This window comes from Biomphalaria glabrata, chromosome 6 (assembly GCF_947242115.1).
Source record: "Biomphalaria glabrata chromosome 6, xgBioGlab47.1, whole genome shotgun sequence".
NCBI classification, from domain to species: Eukaryota; Metazoa; Mollusca; class Gastropoda; family Planorbidae; genus Biomphalaria; species Biomphalaria glabrata.
The window spans coordinates 34635084-34653555 of NC_074716.1; the positions used below are offsets into that span (position 1 = coordinate 34635084).

At 38.0% G+C, this 18472-nt stretch overlaps 1 protein-coding gene across 16 annotated transcripts in view; it reads right to left on the reverse strand.

Annotated features, from left to right (window-relative positions):
* LOC106067201 (protein phosphatase 1 regulatory subunit 12C-like) overlaps positions 1-18472 on the reverse strand; it is a 110531-nt gene that overhangs the window by 27380 nt on the left and 64679 nt on the right. For all 16 annotated transcript variants that reach the window (XM_056032727.1, XM_056032726.1, XM_056032736.1 and 13 more), the window contains 3 exons: positions 16329-16505; positions 14623-14723; positions 14338-14385 (listed from right to left, as the gene is read on the reverse strand). In XM_056032727.1, coding sequence (XP_055888702.1) covers positions 14338-14385; positions 14623-14723; positions 16329-16505 — 326 coding nt within the window. The remainder of the gene's footprint in view (positions 1-14337; positions 14386-14622; positions 14724-16328; positions 16506-18472) is intronic.

Below are 18472 nucleotides of genomic sequence, written 5' to 3' on the forward strand. Positions count from 1 at the left end.
CTTATATCGAGTCGCCCCACCCCTATTCTTTAATGCCAAATGCAATATTTAGCAGAAATTATTAAAGAAGCGAAGATTAATCATTTTCACTCTACCGCCCCTCCCATTTCCAGCCAGAGTTTATTTATTTAATTTCACATGAATTTATCATAATTATTTTAAGAAAGACTTTCCATTGGAAAAGTTATAATTCAAACGAAATTTTTCAGCATAAAAGTCATGATTGAGATGAGTTATAAACTCAAATAATGTTTTCATAGTCGCCTTTTCCCAACCTTTACTCAATCTGATATTTTTCTAGTTAAATAAATTTGGGACTATAACTCACAATTTATACTTCAATTTTCTTAAATACTATTTATCGAATAATTTTTTTTTTCGGCGGCGATCCTCAAAGCAAAAAGCTAAATATGTGGGGTATCCTATCTTTTCAAGAAACAAATCAGTTTTATTTGCAATGTATTATGGGCCTATACATTTATATTAGAATATTTTTCAAGTACAACATTATTCGAAAGGTCCTTTTTTAATAGTATGAATAATAAGCTTTAGGTCAGGAGAATACGTTTCTGCAGTGAAGAATGCAAGAAAACGCTTTTGGCGTAGGGGCTTCGCCCCGAAGTCCTTTGATGAAAATGAGCTGTAGGTATCAGGAGAATGCGTTTCTGCAGTGAAGAATGCAAGAAAACCTTTTTTTGCATCGGGGCTTCGCCCCGAAATCCATTGATGAATAATGAGCTGTAGATGTCAGGAGAAAGCGTTTCTGCAGTGAAGAAGGCTAAAAAAACGCTTTTGGCGTCATGGCTTCGACCCGAACTCCATTCATGAATAATAAGTTGTAGATGTCAGGAGAATGCGTTTCTGCAGTGAAGAATAAAAGAAAACGCTTTTAGCGTCCGGGCCTCGTCCCGAAGTCCATTGATGAAAATGAGCTGTAGATGTCAGGAGAATGCGTTTCTGCAGTGAAGAATGCAAAAAAAAAAAAACGCTTTTGGCGTCATAGCTTCGACCCGAACATTCATGAATAATGAGTTGTAGATGTCAGGAGAATGCGTTTCTGCAGTGAAGAATGAAAGAAAACGCTTTTGGCGTCGGGGCTTCGCCCCGAATTCCATTGATGAATAATGAGGTGTACTTGTCAGGAGAATACGTTTCTACAGTGAAAAAAGCAAGAAAACACTTTTGTCGTCGGGGCCTTATAGCTCTGCCCCAGTTGTTTTGTTTTTCGCCGAAGGTTGAGAAATGATATATATATATGTGTGTGTGTGCGCGCGCGCGCTGTACGCACGTTTATGTATAGGGTTAGGGTTTCCTGGGCGTTAGGGTTAGGGTTTGGAAAAAAATCGCCCCCCCCCCACTCCAAAGTTCTGGATCCGCTAGTGGTTATAAGTGCTCTAAAAATTGTTGACATTTTAATTGCGGAGAGCCGTGTATATAGCCTTTACTTTGTTGACAATAAGATTGTGCGCAAATGTTTAATTTATCCTATACTCTTAAGCGAGCAATTCTTGTATATATATTTATATATCTTTATATATAAACCTATACTCTTAAGCGAGCAATTCTAGTATATATATATATATATATCCTATACTCTTAAGCGAGCAATTCTTGTATGTATGTATGTATGTATATATATTTATATTTATATATATATATAAATTTTATTTCGAAAACGGCTCTAACGATTTTCTTTAAAAGTTCATGGTATGTGCATAATAGTGAGAAAAAAATTCTCAACTCATTGGCCACATCGGGAAAACTCGAGGTCGACCGTTATATCGGTTTGAAAATGGCTCATTATCGAAAAATTAGTTTTGGCTAGAATGTTTTATGAATGAAAATTTTCCATGACGTAAACGGGAAAAACGCTGCTTACGTCACTAGGCTTACCGCAGTACACTAAAATATTTCTTTGCAAACAATAACGAGTTCTAAAGAATCAATAGACCTAATGAAACATTTGCGCACCATCTTAATGTAGATTGATTTATTATAGAACTATGAAAGAAAAGTAATGAAATTAAATGTGCCGATATATGATTAGTTATTGTGTTTTAAGTGCTTAATAAGTTGTTTACACTTTAATTGTGTAGAGCGGTGTAGATACCTTTTACTTTGTTGTTTATTTTGCTGGTGACCTCCAGCTGTCTCGTTCTGAGGTTGCATGCAACCATGTGCTCTCTTCTATGTCAGCTAAGTCAAGTTTGCGCCATAAGCTGGTCTTTTAAGGGTTTCGGTGTTACGTCGACCACTTTTTAGCTCACCAAAAAAAACACTGCCTTTGGCATGCGTTCGTCTAAGATTCGTCTCCCATATAGGATACTGCTCTGTCCAGCGTAACTGTCGGACTTAAAGAATTCCCTCTATACAAAGGCCGCGGATACACATTTGAGACCAAAAGAAAATTTGCTGCCGAGGACAGACGCAGACGCTAAAAGAAAATCTTAATCGAGCATCGCGGACAATGGTTATGCTTGCCCTGGATGTGGCAAGATATGTAGGTCACAGCTGCAATCCTCATTAATTTTCGGACTCTAAGACAAGCCTTATTATTATTATTATTTTGCTGGTGAATTATTACCATGTGTTCATGCTTCAGTGTCTACCTCTCCTGTACCAAAACAAAGGAACTGGTCATAACACAGCTTCTCTACGCCTTACTTGCTCACACTAAACATGATATCCATCTAGCGGTCAACGAGTTTGAGTACACTGCAGCCTCTTTTGATTTAACTATAAACCTCGGTAAAAAGCTTGGAGTTAGGGCCAGGAGAGATCTGAATGGATGGATGTGTAAAAGCAGGCCATAGTACCACAAGGATGGATGGATGGCAAAAGCCGGTATGAACTTCCTATAGTCCGACTGTCAGGCTGGGCAGGGCACGTATCCCGTATGGGTAACGAGCATATTGTTTGGCGTAACAGAGGTGCCCCACGGAAACGTTTCTTTAGAAAACTAATGCCATGATTTAAGTCTAATAAGAAAAAATGCGCCATTTTACTTTGTCACTAAGTGCATGTTTTACCCTATAACGTAGAGAAGTTACATTGCAAAGACTTTCTTCCAAGCCAATAATAGTAAGCCTACAATAGTTTTACGCAAAAGATAGATTGTAAAACTATAAGACGGACGTGAGCTGTAGTTTGTCTAGACTGTAGGAGGACTTAAAAGACTTTAAATTTAATCGACATGTACAATTAGGCCTACAATTAGAACTAACAGAACACTAAAACAACTCTTCAGATTAGTAGTCTTTATCCGATCGTTCATTTTCGTAATTACAAGAATATTCCCAAAATGACTTCGGGTATATAACCTTCCGAAATTATTTAACAGAGCGAGGTTCGGCCACCTGGTACAAAAATATTCTCAAAATGACTTCGGGTATATATCCTTCCTTAACAAATTATTCATCCGAGCGAGGCTCGGTCACCTGATATTATATATATATATATATATATATAAATTTTATTTCGAAAACGGCTCTAACGATTTTTTTTTAAATTTTACGGTATGTGTATAATAGTGAGAAAAAAATTCTCAACTCATTGGCCACATCGGGAAAACTCGAAGTCGACCGTTATATCGGTTTGAAAATGGCTCATTATCTAAAATTAATTTTGGCTAGAATGTTTTATGAATGAAATTTTCTATATGACGTCAATGGGAAAAAACTTGACACCGCTTACGTCACTAGGCTCACAGCAGTACACTAAGACATTTCTTCGCAAACAAGATAAGGTTTTAATGATTCAATTGGCGTAATTAAACATTTGCGCACCATCTTATTGTACATTGATCCATTATGAAACTATGGAAGAAAAATAATGAAATTGAATATCTTTATGTATGTATGTAGGCTTTATAAATTGTTTACACTTTAATTGCGTACACCCGTAGGTAGCTTTTACTTTGTTATTTTGCTGGTGAATTATTGCAATGTGTTTAAGCTACGAAGTCTACTGTCCCATACCAAAACATAGAAAATGGTCATAACAAAGCTTATCTATGCCTTACTTGCAGAACCAGGGCCGGACGTAACATTTACGGGGCCCTATGTGAAATGGTTGATTTGATTTGATTTTAGGCACATTGGCACAATTTAGGCCATGTCGTGCCCGCAGTCCCTCAAGGACCACTCTCTCTCTAAACAACAAGGGCCAAATTCTATACAGTCCTATCATTAAAATCAAGGTCTATTCACAGTTAAAATAGTAAGGTAGTAAAAATTTAATTATTTGGTAAAAATCTAATGTAAATAGTACATGCTCACACATTAATAAATCAGATCTTCGTAGATAACCCCACTTCCCGGATAAAGCCCAGTACCTTCCCAGGGTCGACATTATCAAATAGTGTTTTTAAGTTAGTGGCTCCAAAATATTTCTCCCTGACATCCTGGTATCTGGGGCAATCAACGAGGATATGTTCCACAGTGAGGCGAGAGTCACAGTACTCACAAAGTGGGGGCTCGTCTCTCTTCAGCACAAAAGAGTGCGTGATGTAGGTGTGGCCAATCCTAAGTCTGGACATGGTTGTGCTACCACGCCTTGTCAGACCCTTAGATGTGGGCCGCCACCTGACATCCGCCACAATCTGCCTGAGTTTACTGTGAGTCTCAGCCTCCCATCGGTTCTGCCACTCTCGATAGGTGGAAGAGCAATACTTTGTCTCAGGTCCGAGCAGGGAACCTGGGTTCCTGACAAGCATGATTTAAGGCTCTCTTTGCTTCTCTGTCTGCGCTGCGTTTCCCTCAATGCCAACATGGGAGGGGACCCAGACGAAGGTGACATCCCTACGGTCGGCTGCTATTTGGTCCAACAGTCTTCATCCGCCCCAAAGCTTGCAATGCAGATTTGGAGTCGGAGCAGATTATAAATTTCCTCCTTTCTGATGCTTTAACGGCCATAAGTGCAAGCGATATTGCATGCAATTCGGCCGTAAAAATGGAGCAGCCATCGGGGAGTCTACGGGAGATTGTTTTGTTCCGAAGGAGCAGGCACACGCGACCTTTCCATCCATTTTGGATCCGTATGTGTAGATGGTGCCACAATCTCCATAGCTCTCCTGCAGTTCCCTAAAGTGGACTTGTAGTATGCTTGGGTCTGTATTTTCTTTTTTTGAAATTAAGGAGGGATAAATTTAATTTGGGTTTATTCATTTGCCAAGGAGGATTCTGAGGGGTTTCTATTTTAGAGATTTGGTCAATGGGTGGGGTTAAATTTTGGATGGGTTCTCTCATTCGAAGGCCCAGCGGCTGTATGACGTCAGGCCTTCGATTGTATAATTCTACCTCTGTGGGGTTAAATATGGAGTCGAAAGCAGGGTTCGTGGGGTTGGATTTTAGCTTGACTATATACTGCATTGCAAGCTTTTTCATTCTTATATCCATGGGGAGTTCTCCAGCCTCCACATGGAGACTTGGGATAGGTGATGTACGAAACGCGCCGAGACAGAGACGCAGGGCAGCATTTTGTATTGGTTCCAGTATTTTTAGGTACGACTTCCTTGCTGCTCCATATATTATGGATCCGTAGTCTAGCTTGGATCGAATTAGACTCCGATAGAGCAGCAGCAAGGTATCTCTGTCAGCTCCCCAGTCCGTATGGCTGAGTACTCTTAGTATGTTTAATGACTTTTGGCATTTCTTCTTAAGTTCCTTAATGTGGGGGAGAAAATTAAATTTGGAATCTAAGGTGAGGCCTAAAAATTTTGTAAGCAGACAGCTACAGGAGTCAGCTCAGAGTCCATCAGTAGCTAGGTTTCCTCGTAATTGGCCTTGAGGCCTCTACAATTCCACTGTACAATTCTGGAATCCATGGCTTATTCTAGATGACCTACTTGGAGCTATTTGGCCTTGATAGGCCCCCGGAGGAGTTTCCCTTTATTCCAGTGACCTTGGTATTTTTATTCTTGGGTTTGGATGGAGAGGAGGACAACCCCCTTTTGGGGGAAGTCTTTCTCTCTGGAGAGGGGAGATCCCTCTGGTTAGAGAGGAGGTTATTTCCTCCTCTCTCACCTCGGGCATCCTCTCCGCTTTGGTTTCTCCCCTTAGGGAGTTGGTCAACCTCTAATTCGGTAGAGGTTGGGGTGTCTGGCTGGGTTCTCTGAGTAGAACCTGTGTCAGACATGATGTCTCCGGGTTCTCCCGAAGTGTTGGTTTTGACATGCTGCTCAGTCTCCATCAGCGAGCACAGAGAACCTGTTCTTTAGCATGACAACAGGGCTTTCCTTTTTCTTCGGAGGTGTGTTCTTTGGCGGTGTTTTCTTCTGAGTTGGAGGAAGAGGAGGGGGTGGTGGGGTCAATGTGTCCGTCTGTGTGGCTATGGATCTTCCTATCTTAGCAACAGCCTGGGCGTAGGTCTTTGTCAAGCCGAAGTGGCCCTTGGGTAGGGCCAATACAGCCGATTTTGCCTGGCTGAAGGTACATCCATTTCTTGCCTTGTACTCCTGCACGGCAACCTCCTGTTTCCACACAGGGCAGTCCTTGGAGTAGGCTGAGTGGCCAGCGTGACAGTTTGGGCATTTGAACTGGGCCGTGCAGCTCTTGTCCTCATGACCCTCTCCAGCACATCTGGCACACACAGTGTTCCTCTTGCAGACTGCCGCGCCGTGTCCATAACCCTGGCACTTGAAGCACCCCATGGGGTTAGGTATGTAGGGCCTCACTGGAACTCGTAGGTATCCTGCCTTCACATACTCTGGCGGTGTCCTAGTTCCGAATGTGAGGATAATAGTGGCGGTTTTGACCTGGTAATGCGCCGGGCATGGGTGACTCCTTCAATGCCCTCCACTATTTCCTTCTCGGAACATTCCAGTAGGTCCCTAGAGCTGATTACACCTCTGCTGGTGTTCAGACTCTTGTGTGGCATGACTTCTACTTGGAGATCACAGAGTCTTCTGCATCTTAAAAGCCCATCAGAGTGTGTCTTGCCATCTACTTCTACAAGAAGTTCCATTGATTTGTGTAGCTTAGACACACTCTTGGGCTCTCCCACTACTGACTTGAGTCCCTTATAGATAAGGAAAGGGCTCAGCTTTGTCAGGCTTTTCCCCTCCTCTGTGCACCTGACCACCAAAAATGATGGCCAGGTAGTACAGCTTTTTGTGGCCTCCTCCTTTTTAGCCTCAATACGGCGTCTCTTGCCCAGACTTAAATCTGGGGCAAGTAGTTTATTGGTTTTTTTTTATCCATATATATTTTCTTGTTAGTTCGGCACCTGTGCTCCCCACCCGCCATCGAGTCCAACAAGGGGACGGGCCATTCGGATGTCCAGAATGAGCCCGCCAGGGCTACACAGGTGCTATACTCAGTCAGCTGCTGCATCGGACATGTGTCCAATACAGCAGCGCCCTGATTGACCCTCCAGCATAGGTCGACGACCTATGCTGGTAGCTCGGCATGACCAGCCGGTTGACCCAGAGCGGGCCATCTGGGCCTCAGGTCTAGGGGAACTTGAAGCCAAACCATTGTGTTGTTGTGGTTTATCATCAGATAGCCACCACTCAAACATCAAGATCTCTTTATCCCCCCTTACCCGTCAAAGTCCACGGCAAACGGACTGGTCTAGTACGTAGTGAGAATTTAAAGTTAAGGAGACAGTGTGATGATCAATGAAGGCAGACTTAGGAAAAGAGGAGGCAGACACAATGGTAGAAAAGAAGTAGGGCACTTTTGAGCTCCAAAAGTGCTAAGGAAAGAGGAGCGCAGTTTTACGTCATGTCTCGGGACGTTGTGAAATGGATTGCGCTCGGACCAGTAAGGGTAGGGATAAGGATAATAAGTGAAAATAAAGATTTTGTATTAGAATATAAATTCGTATTTGCATTACATTTTTATTAAATGAAAGCTGACGATGCCGTTTTTTTATATCACGCGTAGGAATGGCGTTTACCATATTGATTGACATCCCAAAATGACAATTTTGTCATTTTAAGGACATTTTTATGAGTTTCAGGAGATTTCCATGAGTTCCTTGAAAACAAGGAGACCACGGGAACCCTATTATAAATTATAATGGTTTAATTTAATAATATAATGGTTTAATTTAATAATTTACACCCAGAATTAGCGCGGGGCATTTGAACCTTCGGGGTCCACTGCGGCAGCATAGGCATAAGGCTGGCCCTGATGATATCCAGCTCGCGAATTTTCATCACGATGCTGCTTTTTTTGGTTAACCTATAAACCTCAGTAAAACAGAAGTCATGTTCCAGAAGTCACCCAATAAAACTTACTCAGCTCAAAGATCACCGCGCATAGACATCCCTTAAAGTGGTAGATAACTTCACATTATCTGGGAAGCATAGTATCAAATGATGCATTGCTTTAAAGAGAGGTTGATATGTGATCAGGGATAGTCGTGCTTTGGACGCCTCCAAGCGAGAGTGTGGCGAAATAAATCGCTCCGCCTGTCTACAAAAATCAGTGTCAACCAGTGATTCTCTCAACCCCTCTGTGTGGACCTGAGTACCTTATAGAAAGCAACTAAGACTTCTTAAACAACTTCACCAAAGACCGCAATACAAACAGCGATATTCTTGCAAAATGGTATGAACTTCTTTAAATCCAACAGTCACGCTTTGCAGTGCACTTATTCCGTATGGGGGACGAACATATTTTTGGCAATCTTTTTTTTTTTTTAGTAAGCTGAGAGGTTGTCGGAGTAACAGAGATTCCTCACAATAACGATTCTTTATAATACTAACGCGGATGTTTTTAAGTTTCAAAGGGAAAAAATTTACTTTGTTACTAGGTGCACGTTTTACACTATAACGTAGAGATTTAGCATTGTCTTCGAGTCCGAAGATTGTGGCTGTGCAGCCCCAGCTGTGACCTACATATTTTGCCATATCCAGGGCAAGCATAACTATTGTCCGCAGGTGGTCGATTTACATTTTCTTTTCGCTGTCTGCGTTTGTCCTCGGCAGCAGATTTTCTTTTGGTCTCAAATGTGTATCCCGTGGCCTTCGTGAGTGACCTCCAGCTGTCTCTCTATCGGAGGCCGCATACAACCAGGTGCTCTCTTTTATGTCAGCCAAGGAAAGTTGACGCCTAAGCTGGTCTTTGAAGTGTTTCCGTGGGGCGCCTCTGTTTCGTCAACCACCTTTTAGCTCACCAAAAAAAAGACTGCCTTTGGCATCGTTCGTCTCCCATACGGGATAGGTGCCCTACCCAGTGCAACTGTCGGACTATAAGAAGTCCCTCTATACTGTCCATACCGGCGTTGGCAAGGACATCGCTGTTTGTAGTGCGGTCCTGCCACCGTATGTCCATGATGGAGCGCAAGCATCTTTGATGAAAGCACTCAAGAAGTCTTAGTTGTTTTCTGTAAAGTGTCCATGTCTCAGAGCCATAATGAATATATTAATTGCAATATTAAACATCAGAAAGTAACCATTTTAGAAGTTACACTGCAAAAACTTTCTTCCAAGCCTAGAAGCAATGTAAAACGTTAAGACGTGAGCTGTGGTTTTCTATAGGCCTACTGTTGGGGGGGGGGGGGGGGACTTTCTATTCTAATCGCCATGTACAATTAGGCCTACATTGAGAACTGACAGAACGAAAAAGCAACTTTTCGGATTGATAGTCTTTACCCGATCGTTCATTTTCGTAATTACAACAATATTCCCAAAATGACTTCGGGTATATATTCTTCCTTAACAAATTATTCATCCGAGCGAGGCTCGGTCACCTGATATTTGATTCATTAAAACTTGTTCTTGGTTTTAGAGTAAGCCTAGTGACGTAAGCGGTGTCAAGATTTTTTCATTTGACGTCATTTGGAAATTTCATAAAACATTCTAGCCAAAATTAATTTTTGATAATGAAACATTTTCAAACCAATAAAACGGTCGACCTCGAGTTTTCGCGATGCGGCCAGTGAGTTTGGCGTTACTTTAAAAAAAAAACAAAAAACAACAATGCCTCCTTTATGAATCTGATTACTTGTATGAACGAAAGGAGAAGATAACAAATAATGATAATGAAACTAAAGCTAACATCCTAAATAAATACTTTGCATTCTTAGCCCCAGGAGACACAGACTTAACTAGTAGTAGGCCTACACACAACTGCGCCTGTTGATTTGTTCCCAGGCTTTGTATTGATAATTATAGCAGGAACATCCCCTTCTTTTCTCTTCTTGAATTGTAATTAAAGGGCCACATTTTAACGATCAAGCTAACATACTTTTCTAAGCCGTGAATTAGTGTATCTCTTTCAATGAAATTGTACAGTCCGCTATTTCCTTTTCTGTCCGCTCTCTATTTCCTTTTCTGTCTGTCTGTCTAGCTCTAATTCGCTCTCTGCCCCCCCCCCCCAAAAAAAAAAATAATTTTGTTTTCTTTTAACCTGCACATCGTAATTTCTCCGAAATAGACTTTGGACTAGATTTGGAACAACCGCTCCATTATGAGCCCGACACATACATACACTCAAATGAATTTTCTTCGGCTTCTCAATTCAATCTATAGGGCCCTATTATAATTCGACTCACCTCCTCTTTTAGTTTAGTTTTTTTTTTTTTAAATGTAAACTTTTAATCTTAATGCAAGCAATGTACAGTATTAGACAACGATTACATTTCTTCATACCATCAGTTTCAGGCCTAGAGAAAAAAAATGCACTTTCGAAAGGCCCCAATTGAATGCCATATTGACGTTCCCCTTTCTACATTTATTTTTGGTATTTTGTTCTCTAAGTAAAAAGAAATGTCAATTTGGTTTTATTAACTGTAATCTTTTATCTCTCCTTTTACATGTAGCGAAATGATAATAGATCTAGATTTATATTTTTAATGGTATTAGGCACCAAAAATGGGTATGAAAACACTACATAAAATATCAAATCAACTAAAACTAGTTATAACCTTTTTGAGAGTTTCTATGGACAGGAACGTTTGGTTATTACTAAGCATAGAGAAGAAGCTGATGGAAACAATGAACTTTGATATCATTGGCATCAACAATACTTCTGTTGCTACTTAACATTATAAGTAACATTTATATTGCTTAATGGTGTCTTTTCTTATGCAAATATGGATTATGGGCAACATCATTTCTCAAACTGTGAGCGTCCTGGTGAGATAGCCTGATGGAGAGGTGGGGGCGCAACTGGTCAATTTATTTATTAAGAGACAAAAAATGTATTTTCATTGTAGTTTTAATTTGATGTTTAAATATTAACCAAGTAAAATGAAATTATTACCAATTACATATTAGCATATACCATTCTCATAAGAAGGATCTGCAATGATATCAATTTGACATTTCAAAATGTCTCCATTAATTTTGCCTTTCTTATATTAGAATGGTCAAATTTCTCTACACTCTCATACACTGTTCTATTCAGAACTTTTGGGTGACAAAAAAAAGTCAACAAAACGTCTTACAAGATGTCTTCTCGGTGGGGAACAGTATTGTTTGTTGTGCTTAGGATAAGTATAACTATCAATCTAATTATTCATTATTTTGGAAACTCTAGATTTGTAGAGCTGTTCTTAGTACTTTGTGTCTTTACAATGTACTAGTGATAAGAGGTAGATCTAAAATTATTATTGGGTTAGGTCAATATTGTAATTATAATTGAGTGGTTGGGTCCTGCAATTATTCTTATGTGGCTAAGGTTTCTTTATCTTGTATAAATAATTGTGTTTCTATTACTAATAATCATATATGTAATTAATGACATTTGTATAACATGCATGCTACTTGAACATAAGTCAGATTATTTGCAGATGATTGCATAATATATAGAACAATAAAAACAACACAAGATACAGAAATTTTACAAAGAGAATTAGATGAATTACAGAAATGGGAATCAAATTGGAGCATGTCTTTCCACCCAAAAAATGTCAGTTATTAAGAGTAACAAAAAAAAAACTTTAACAAATAAATTCCACTGATCTTATTCATGGTAAACCATTAACACAGACTAAAAATGCAAAATACGTAGTGAAAAAATGTCATGGAATCCACATTGATGAAACTAATAAAAAATCAAACATAGAATTCATTAAAAGAAATTTCTACAAATCAAACAGAACATAAAACTAAAATGTTATTTAACCTTGGTTAGGCCAATAATATAATATGTGCATCCTCTGTTTGGGGCCCCTGAACTTTAAGAAACAAGAACAGACACAAAATTGAGCAGTGAGATTCATAACAAACGAATATTCACATTTGACTAGAGTAAAATCTTCAGTAAAATCACTAAATTTAGAAAGCCTTCAGGATAGAAAACTTAATAGTTAACAAGTAATTATACATAAAACAATGAGCCATAATCTTCAAATACAAAACCTAATAAAATACTCAGAAAGACACAAAGATAAAGGCACATTTCTCATTCCATATGCTAGGACAAATTTGTACAAATGCTCCTTCTTCCCTACTGCTATTAGAGCAATGGCTGCTTGAGCCAACCAGGAAAACCAATGACTTGGCAGAATTTAAGTCATTGGTAAACATGCATGACTAGATGCATGACGCTTAGGACGTAAATATCTTCTTTTTTGAAGTAACATCTGTATTTTATAAAATAAGAAGATGATGTTCATGATATAACTATGCACTATCATTCCATTTATTGTGTTTCATCACAGCTTTTGTTACTTATACAAACAAATTATTTCACCTAAAAATATAGCTTCAAGCGTGGTCGAGAGGCCAAGTGCGCTTGAACTTGGCTTGGCTACCTAGAAGGGGGCTCGAGGTTCGACACCCGACTCGGGCAGAGTTGTGTTTACTGAGCGCCTAAAGGCAGCATGGAAAACCAACTCCTAGATACCTCCTCCCCCCCACTGGTCCACAAATGAGATTGGACCAAAAGCGCTCTGAGCATGATATAAGCATGAAAGTAGCACTATATAAAAGCTATAATAATAATAATGAGGCTAACAGCTTCTTATTTAGTCCCATATTTGTTCAGATAGAAGATAAAACATTTTGAGATAGTTGAGATATTCTTAAAACATATGAAGATTACAAATTATCTTATCTTATATAATACAGACATTACTTCAAAAAAAGAAGATGATTACGTCCTGCGCATCATAAATATTCAATACAATCAACAATATTAATCCTTAACTCCTAAACTTCTCCATATCATATTTTAAATTAAGTTCATAAGTAGATAAACTGGAATGGAATATATACTTTTGTTTTTAGTTCAAATTCTTTCAAGGTTCTTGTTTTGGTGAGACAAAGAAAAGACTAAAGAAAAAAAATCTTTGACTTAATAACAGTACTTAAGAAGATTTAAAATTCATTTTAATGCTAATTTTTTTTTTATGGCAGAATAACCAATTTTTACAAAAGATGTATGGATCAGACATGTTAGTAAAAGTGCAATCAGCAACTTTTTTAAAGATTGAAAGAGCAGATTTACAATCAAATCCATTATTTGAATAAAAAAAAGGACATTTTTGTTCACCCCTTCAGATTTATTTGTGAACTCAGTTGATACTTAAGAAACTAGTGTATAGTGTTCTGCTTAATCTTTTACAAATCAAATAAGACCATAAGATGACCTATCTAAAGGAATGGCAAGTGCCTATACAGTTTGTAGCCAGCAGTGTCCCAGGTTCTGTCAGGGAGTAGACTAATTGCATAAGGGTTTCCACTCCTGTTTTTCCTCAGGGTTGACTTCCAAAGCCTTTCCCATGTTTAGGTCTTGCAGCTATGGTTTGAATTCAGAATTTTCCTTCTCTTAGGTGGGTAGTCAGCCATGGCTAACGAGGCCCTCCTGCCTGAAGCTTACTGGTTTAGGTGCCAGTTACTTGTCTTAGCCCCTTCTCCTGTTAGTAAAAACAGTTGCGCCAGACTCAATATATGAGCTACCTGTGAAGGCCAGGAGTTGGAGTGGTTGTCAGAGGCTATTTGAGACACATGCTTTTAGGAAGCATTTAATAGGTAGTGGAGTGCTTATATCCATTACAAATCCAAATAAAGGCTAATAAAATACTCAGAGACACAGCAGAGGAACAATTCTTATCCCATATGCTCCTTAATCCCTAGTTCCATAAGAGCATGTAACAGGAAGCCAGAATCTGCCAGTAAAACCAATGACTTGAGAGTCTCTAATCATACACAGCTAGATTAACTTATAGATACAGGTGGCATGTTATTATCTTCTTTTTTTAAGCATGTCTGTAAATGTGTAAGATAAGATAAACTGGATCATAAATGTTTCTTTCTATGAAAGTGAAACGTATTCTTCAAAAAATTTCTTGTGAAAACTAGAAAGAAAAGAACAAAATATTGAAGTAGGGATAACTATTTAACAGTCTTGTACAAGAAATTTTGTCTAAGTATGTACTCACATCAGATTTATCTTCTTCAGGTTTATTCTCTTTGCTTAGCTCTCCTTCCTGGACAAAAAAAGTTAGAGTTAGAAAGAAAGCAGAAAGTTCATTGGTGAGAAACATAGCTGTAAAGAGTCCATGTTTATATATCTGACTGTGCAATGGTTGAACAAAACAATTGATGTCTAAGGTCCCTGATCTATGCCAACAAGATTATCCGAAAATAATGTCAAATAAATTTTAGGTTGATATGAATAATTAAAAACCCTTTATATTCTTCATGAAATGAAACAAAATGCTCACTTCATTATCATAGACTATTCCAGTTGATCGCCTTTCCCTTCTCTGTCTTCGAGAACGAATAGAAGAAGATTCTTTCTTTTCATCTTTTTTTTCTAAGGAACCTAAGGGAAAAAAATTAGGAGAGAAAAAAGTTATTTATATGTAGACAGAGCCGGTGGCTAAGTTTTCTTAATGCAATTTGTATGTGTGTAGGTATATATGTGTGTGTGTGTGTGTGCATATAAATATATACACACATATAGCTTCCACTTACGCTGCTTGCGACATATAATGTGCATCCCCTGAAGGGGTCATGTCTCCAACATTCTGAAACAGGCCTATATGCACAGAGAAGACTACACTGACTCGGTCATGTCACTGACATGCAGGATGGAAGAATCCCTAAAGACATACTATAAGCTGAGCTTGCAGAGGGATTCAGGCTCAAGGGCCGCCCAAGTCTAACCTACTGAGATGTCTGTAAGGGAGACATGAGAACCACAGGCATCGAACAAAGTATGTAAGAGGAGATAGCCCAAGACCGGACAGCAGAGATGCCTACATGCCTAAATGGAAATGCGTATTCCCAGACCTGGAAATCTTTTCTAGAATAAGTTCATTGACTAATTAGGAAAAAGAAAATCTTTAAAATGTTTGTTATTAGTGATAGTATAGGTCGCAAAGCTTTCATTGCCAACTCTGGAAATTGCCAATTCATTGCCAATTCTTTCAAAATGTGATAAAATATTTCCAGTTTCAGGATACCTTGTAAAGAAATTGCCTATAAACACAACTACTTTTATAGAATTAGATGGCACTGATCAGATTAAGCAAACCATTACATCTGGTTGAAGTCTAATTTCCCTTGTAACAAAAATTTCCTTTTCTTTTTTTAATGAATTTTTTGTTGCCGATATTATGAAATGTAGAAAACACTAGAGGTATTATGATCATAAAATCATTACAAAGTGACAAGAATGGCAGTATTCTAACATATTCTAGAAAAGTCTATTATAAATGACAAAGACAAAAAGTGTAAATATTTTGATAAATTTACAAAATGTCTTGTATAACTTTATGTTGTGATAACTTTAGGATTGCTTCATTTCAAGAATGATTTTTAGTCTTTCCTGAGTAGGCCTATATTTCTTTACATTTAGAAAAATACACATTTGCCCCTCAAAATGCACATCTCCAGGTCTGGGAATACACATTTCCATTTTGGCATGTAGGCATCTCTGTCCCCCACATAGAGCCTCATGTAGCCTGTCCAATCATGGTGTGTTTACATAGCACATATTAGGTGTGCACGACACATGAATGGGACTATTAAAATATCCCAGCCAGAATCGAAGAGAACAATGGAAAGGCAACATGACGACTGTAGGAGATACCAAAGCGACTGAGGTACACAATGCTGTGGGTACACACTGTTGCGCATGCCTGGAGAGCGAAGGAGGGCACAGATGGGAGGAGGGTTAGAGAGTCAGCGTGTGTGTGTGCTGTCCCGCATGGTTGTGCGATGAAGAGAATTACATATAGAGATATCAATGGATTCTTCCTTGGTGATGTTGAAGGTGAATGATTCTGGAATGCAAAAGCTATTTCTTGGCTACTTTATACTTTTAGTATTATATAGTCTTGTAGTATTGAAACTGTTTTGAATAAAACCTACTCTTGTTATTTTGTTTGTTTAAAAGAACTGGTAACTAGAAATACTATCTTACTGTCATCATTTCTGGATTCCTCCTCAGCTTTTGGAGTTTGTATAGAGTCAGTTTCACAGTTTCTAACCCGATTTGTACGTAATGATGATGTTCTTAGTAAACTTTGACTAGATGTGATAGATGAACTAGGCTCACTGGACAAAATGGCACTATTTCTTTGACTTCGTGGGATATAGTCTGAAATACACAAAATGTAAGGAAGAATTCAATAATTAATGATACATATTACAAATGTCATTTTTTGTTACAGTTAGCTTTTGTGTAGATTTTAACTGTATATTTAAAAAAATGTACACAATTGAGACTGCCACTTTTTTCTTTGGAGATAATCAATACACAGCACTTTTCTTTTAGGTGTGATGACATCATTTTGTAATTGAATTTATTTGTGTAGTATAGTTTTTCCTTGTCGCTTTTGTCATGAGCTATTGTGATGTCAATTGACAGCTCTAAGTTTGGGTTGCCATTTGCCATCTTAGGTCTCGAATATTTCTTGGTTTTATGCTACTGGACAGCCTTAGCCTTGGAGTTATTCTATTTTGAATAAGACTCTTTGCCCCTGTTTAGGATGAGTTGTTTTTTTTTACATTGGGTTTATATTTTTAGTACTGGTGTTACCCTTGATAGAGTAGTTATCACCATTGCCAGTGCTGACGTTTAGAAGTTCATGACAGTCCTTGATTGCCATTGGAAGAGTTGATGTTGCATTGACAGTTTCCGGAATATCTTGTTATAGTGAAGAATCTTTGGTGCAAGTTGTGAAACGTTGTTGTTACACTGTCAGTGTCTTGTCATTGTTGTTATACAACATCATAAAAGGTGCATAGTACATTAATGTAATTATGATTTATTATCTTCATATCAAACTTTAATTAATCATTATCCACATCATTCATGTCAATATCATTCAGTAAATATCATTAAATTAACATTTTTATTTTTAATCATCATCCACATAATTTATTACTTTATGTACGACTGTATGTCTGTTAGGCTGAACCTAGGGATCAATATAATTATAACACAAAAGAAAAAAAAATTTTCTCTAATAAACATACAGTTATTGTAATTAAAATTATACTTAACTTCCTATACATTGAATACATCTAATAACACATAACTGAATTATTGACAATTCTAAACATGCAAACTTGTTTTAAAAGATAGTTATCAGGTTAAAAATTTTTTTAATTGTATAAATATTTAAGGTAAACAAAAAATTATAAAATAATTAATCTAGATAATAGCAATGTCATGGTCAATTTGAAATGGTATATCTCCAGAGGTAGAGATGAACAACTCCCACCCCCTTTTTATTTGTTTAGTCCATCACATTGAGTTCATTGATAGACAGGTGACCACAAGTCAAATACCATGGTCGTAGGCTTAATATCAGCAAATTGACACTATCTAGAGATCACACCTTACGAGGGAACTGAGCTTATTTACTTGGTAGTAAATCCTAATTAGGGGGCTGGACTTCAAGCCACACCTCTACATAGGTAACAGGACAATGAGTATGCTTATTTGGAGAAAAATCTCAATCATTTTGACTATAAGTCACACTACAGGCCACACCTCTACACGAGTGCAGAGTTTTCTTACTTGGATATAAATCTCAAATAGAACGCCACAAAGAGTGACCTTTCGCTACACAGAACACAAACTGCAAGATTTTATAGCCCAGTAAGCCAGTAAATAATTATTTTTTAAATAAAAATACAAATCTCAGATTTGTGTATATATTAGCCTACAAGACAAGACCAGTAGTATCTTTAATAAAGGGAGAGCTAAACACTCCCTACTCCTTATTTTATTTATTTAGTGATATGTTATTTAATATTTTGGGTATTCAGCACACCGGCACAATTTAGGCCATGTCGTGCCCATAATCCCTTAAGGGTTATTCTCCCTTTATATCCAAGAGCTAAATTTTATACAGTGAAGTCATTAAAAACAAGGTCTATTCACAGTTAAGATAGTAAAAATTTATTAATATAATAAAAATTTGTTGTAAATATATATTCACAATTTCTTTGCCCTATCACAAATCAAATCTTCGTAGACAACCCCACCTCCCTGACAAAGCCCAGTACCTTATCTCATCTTATATAATACAGACGTTACTTCAAAAAAGAAGATGA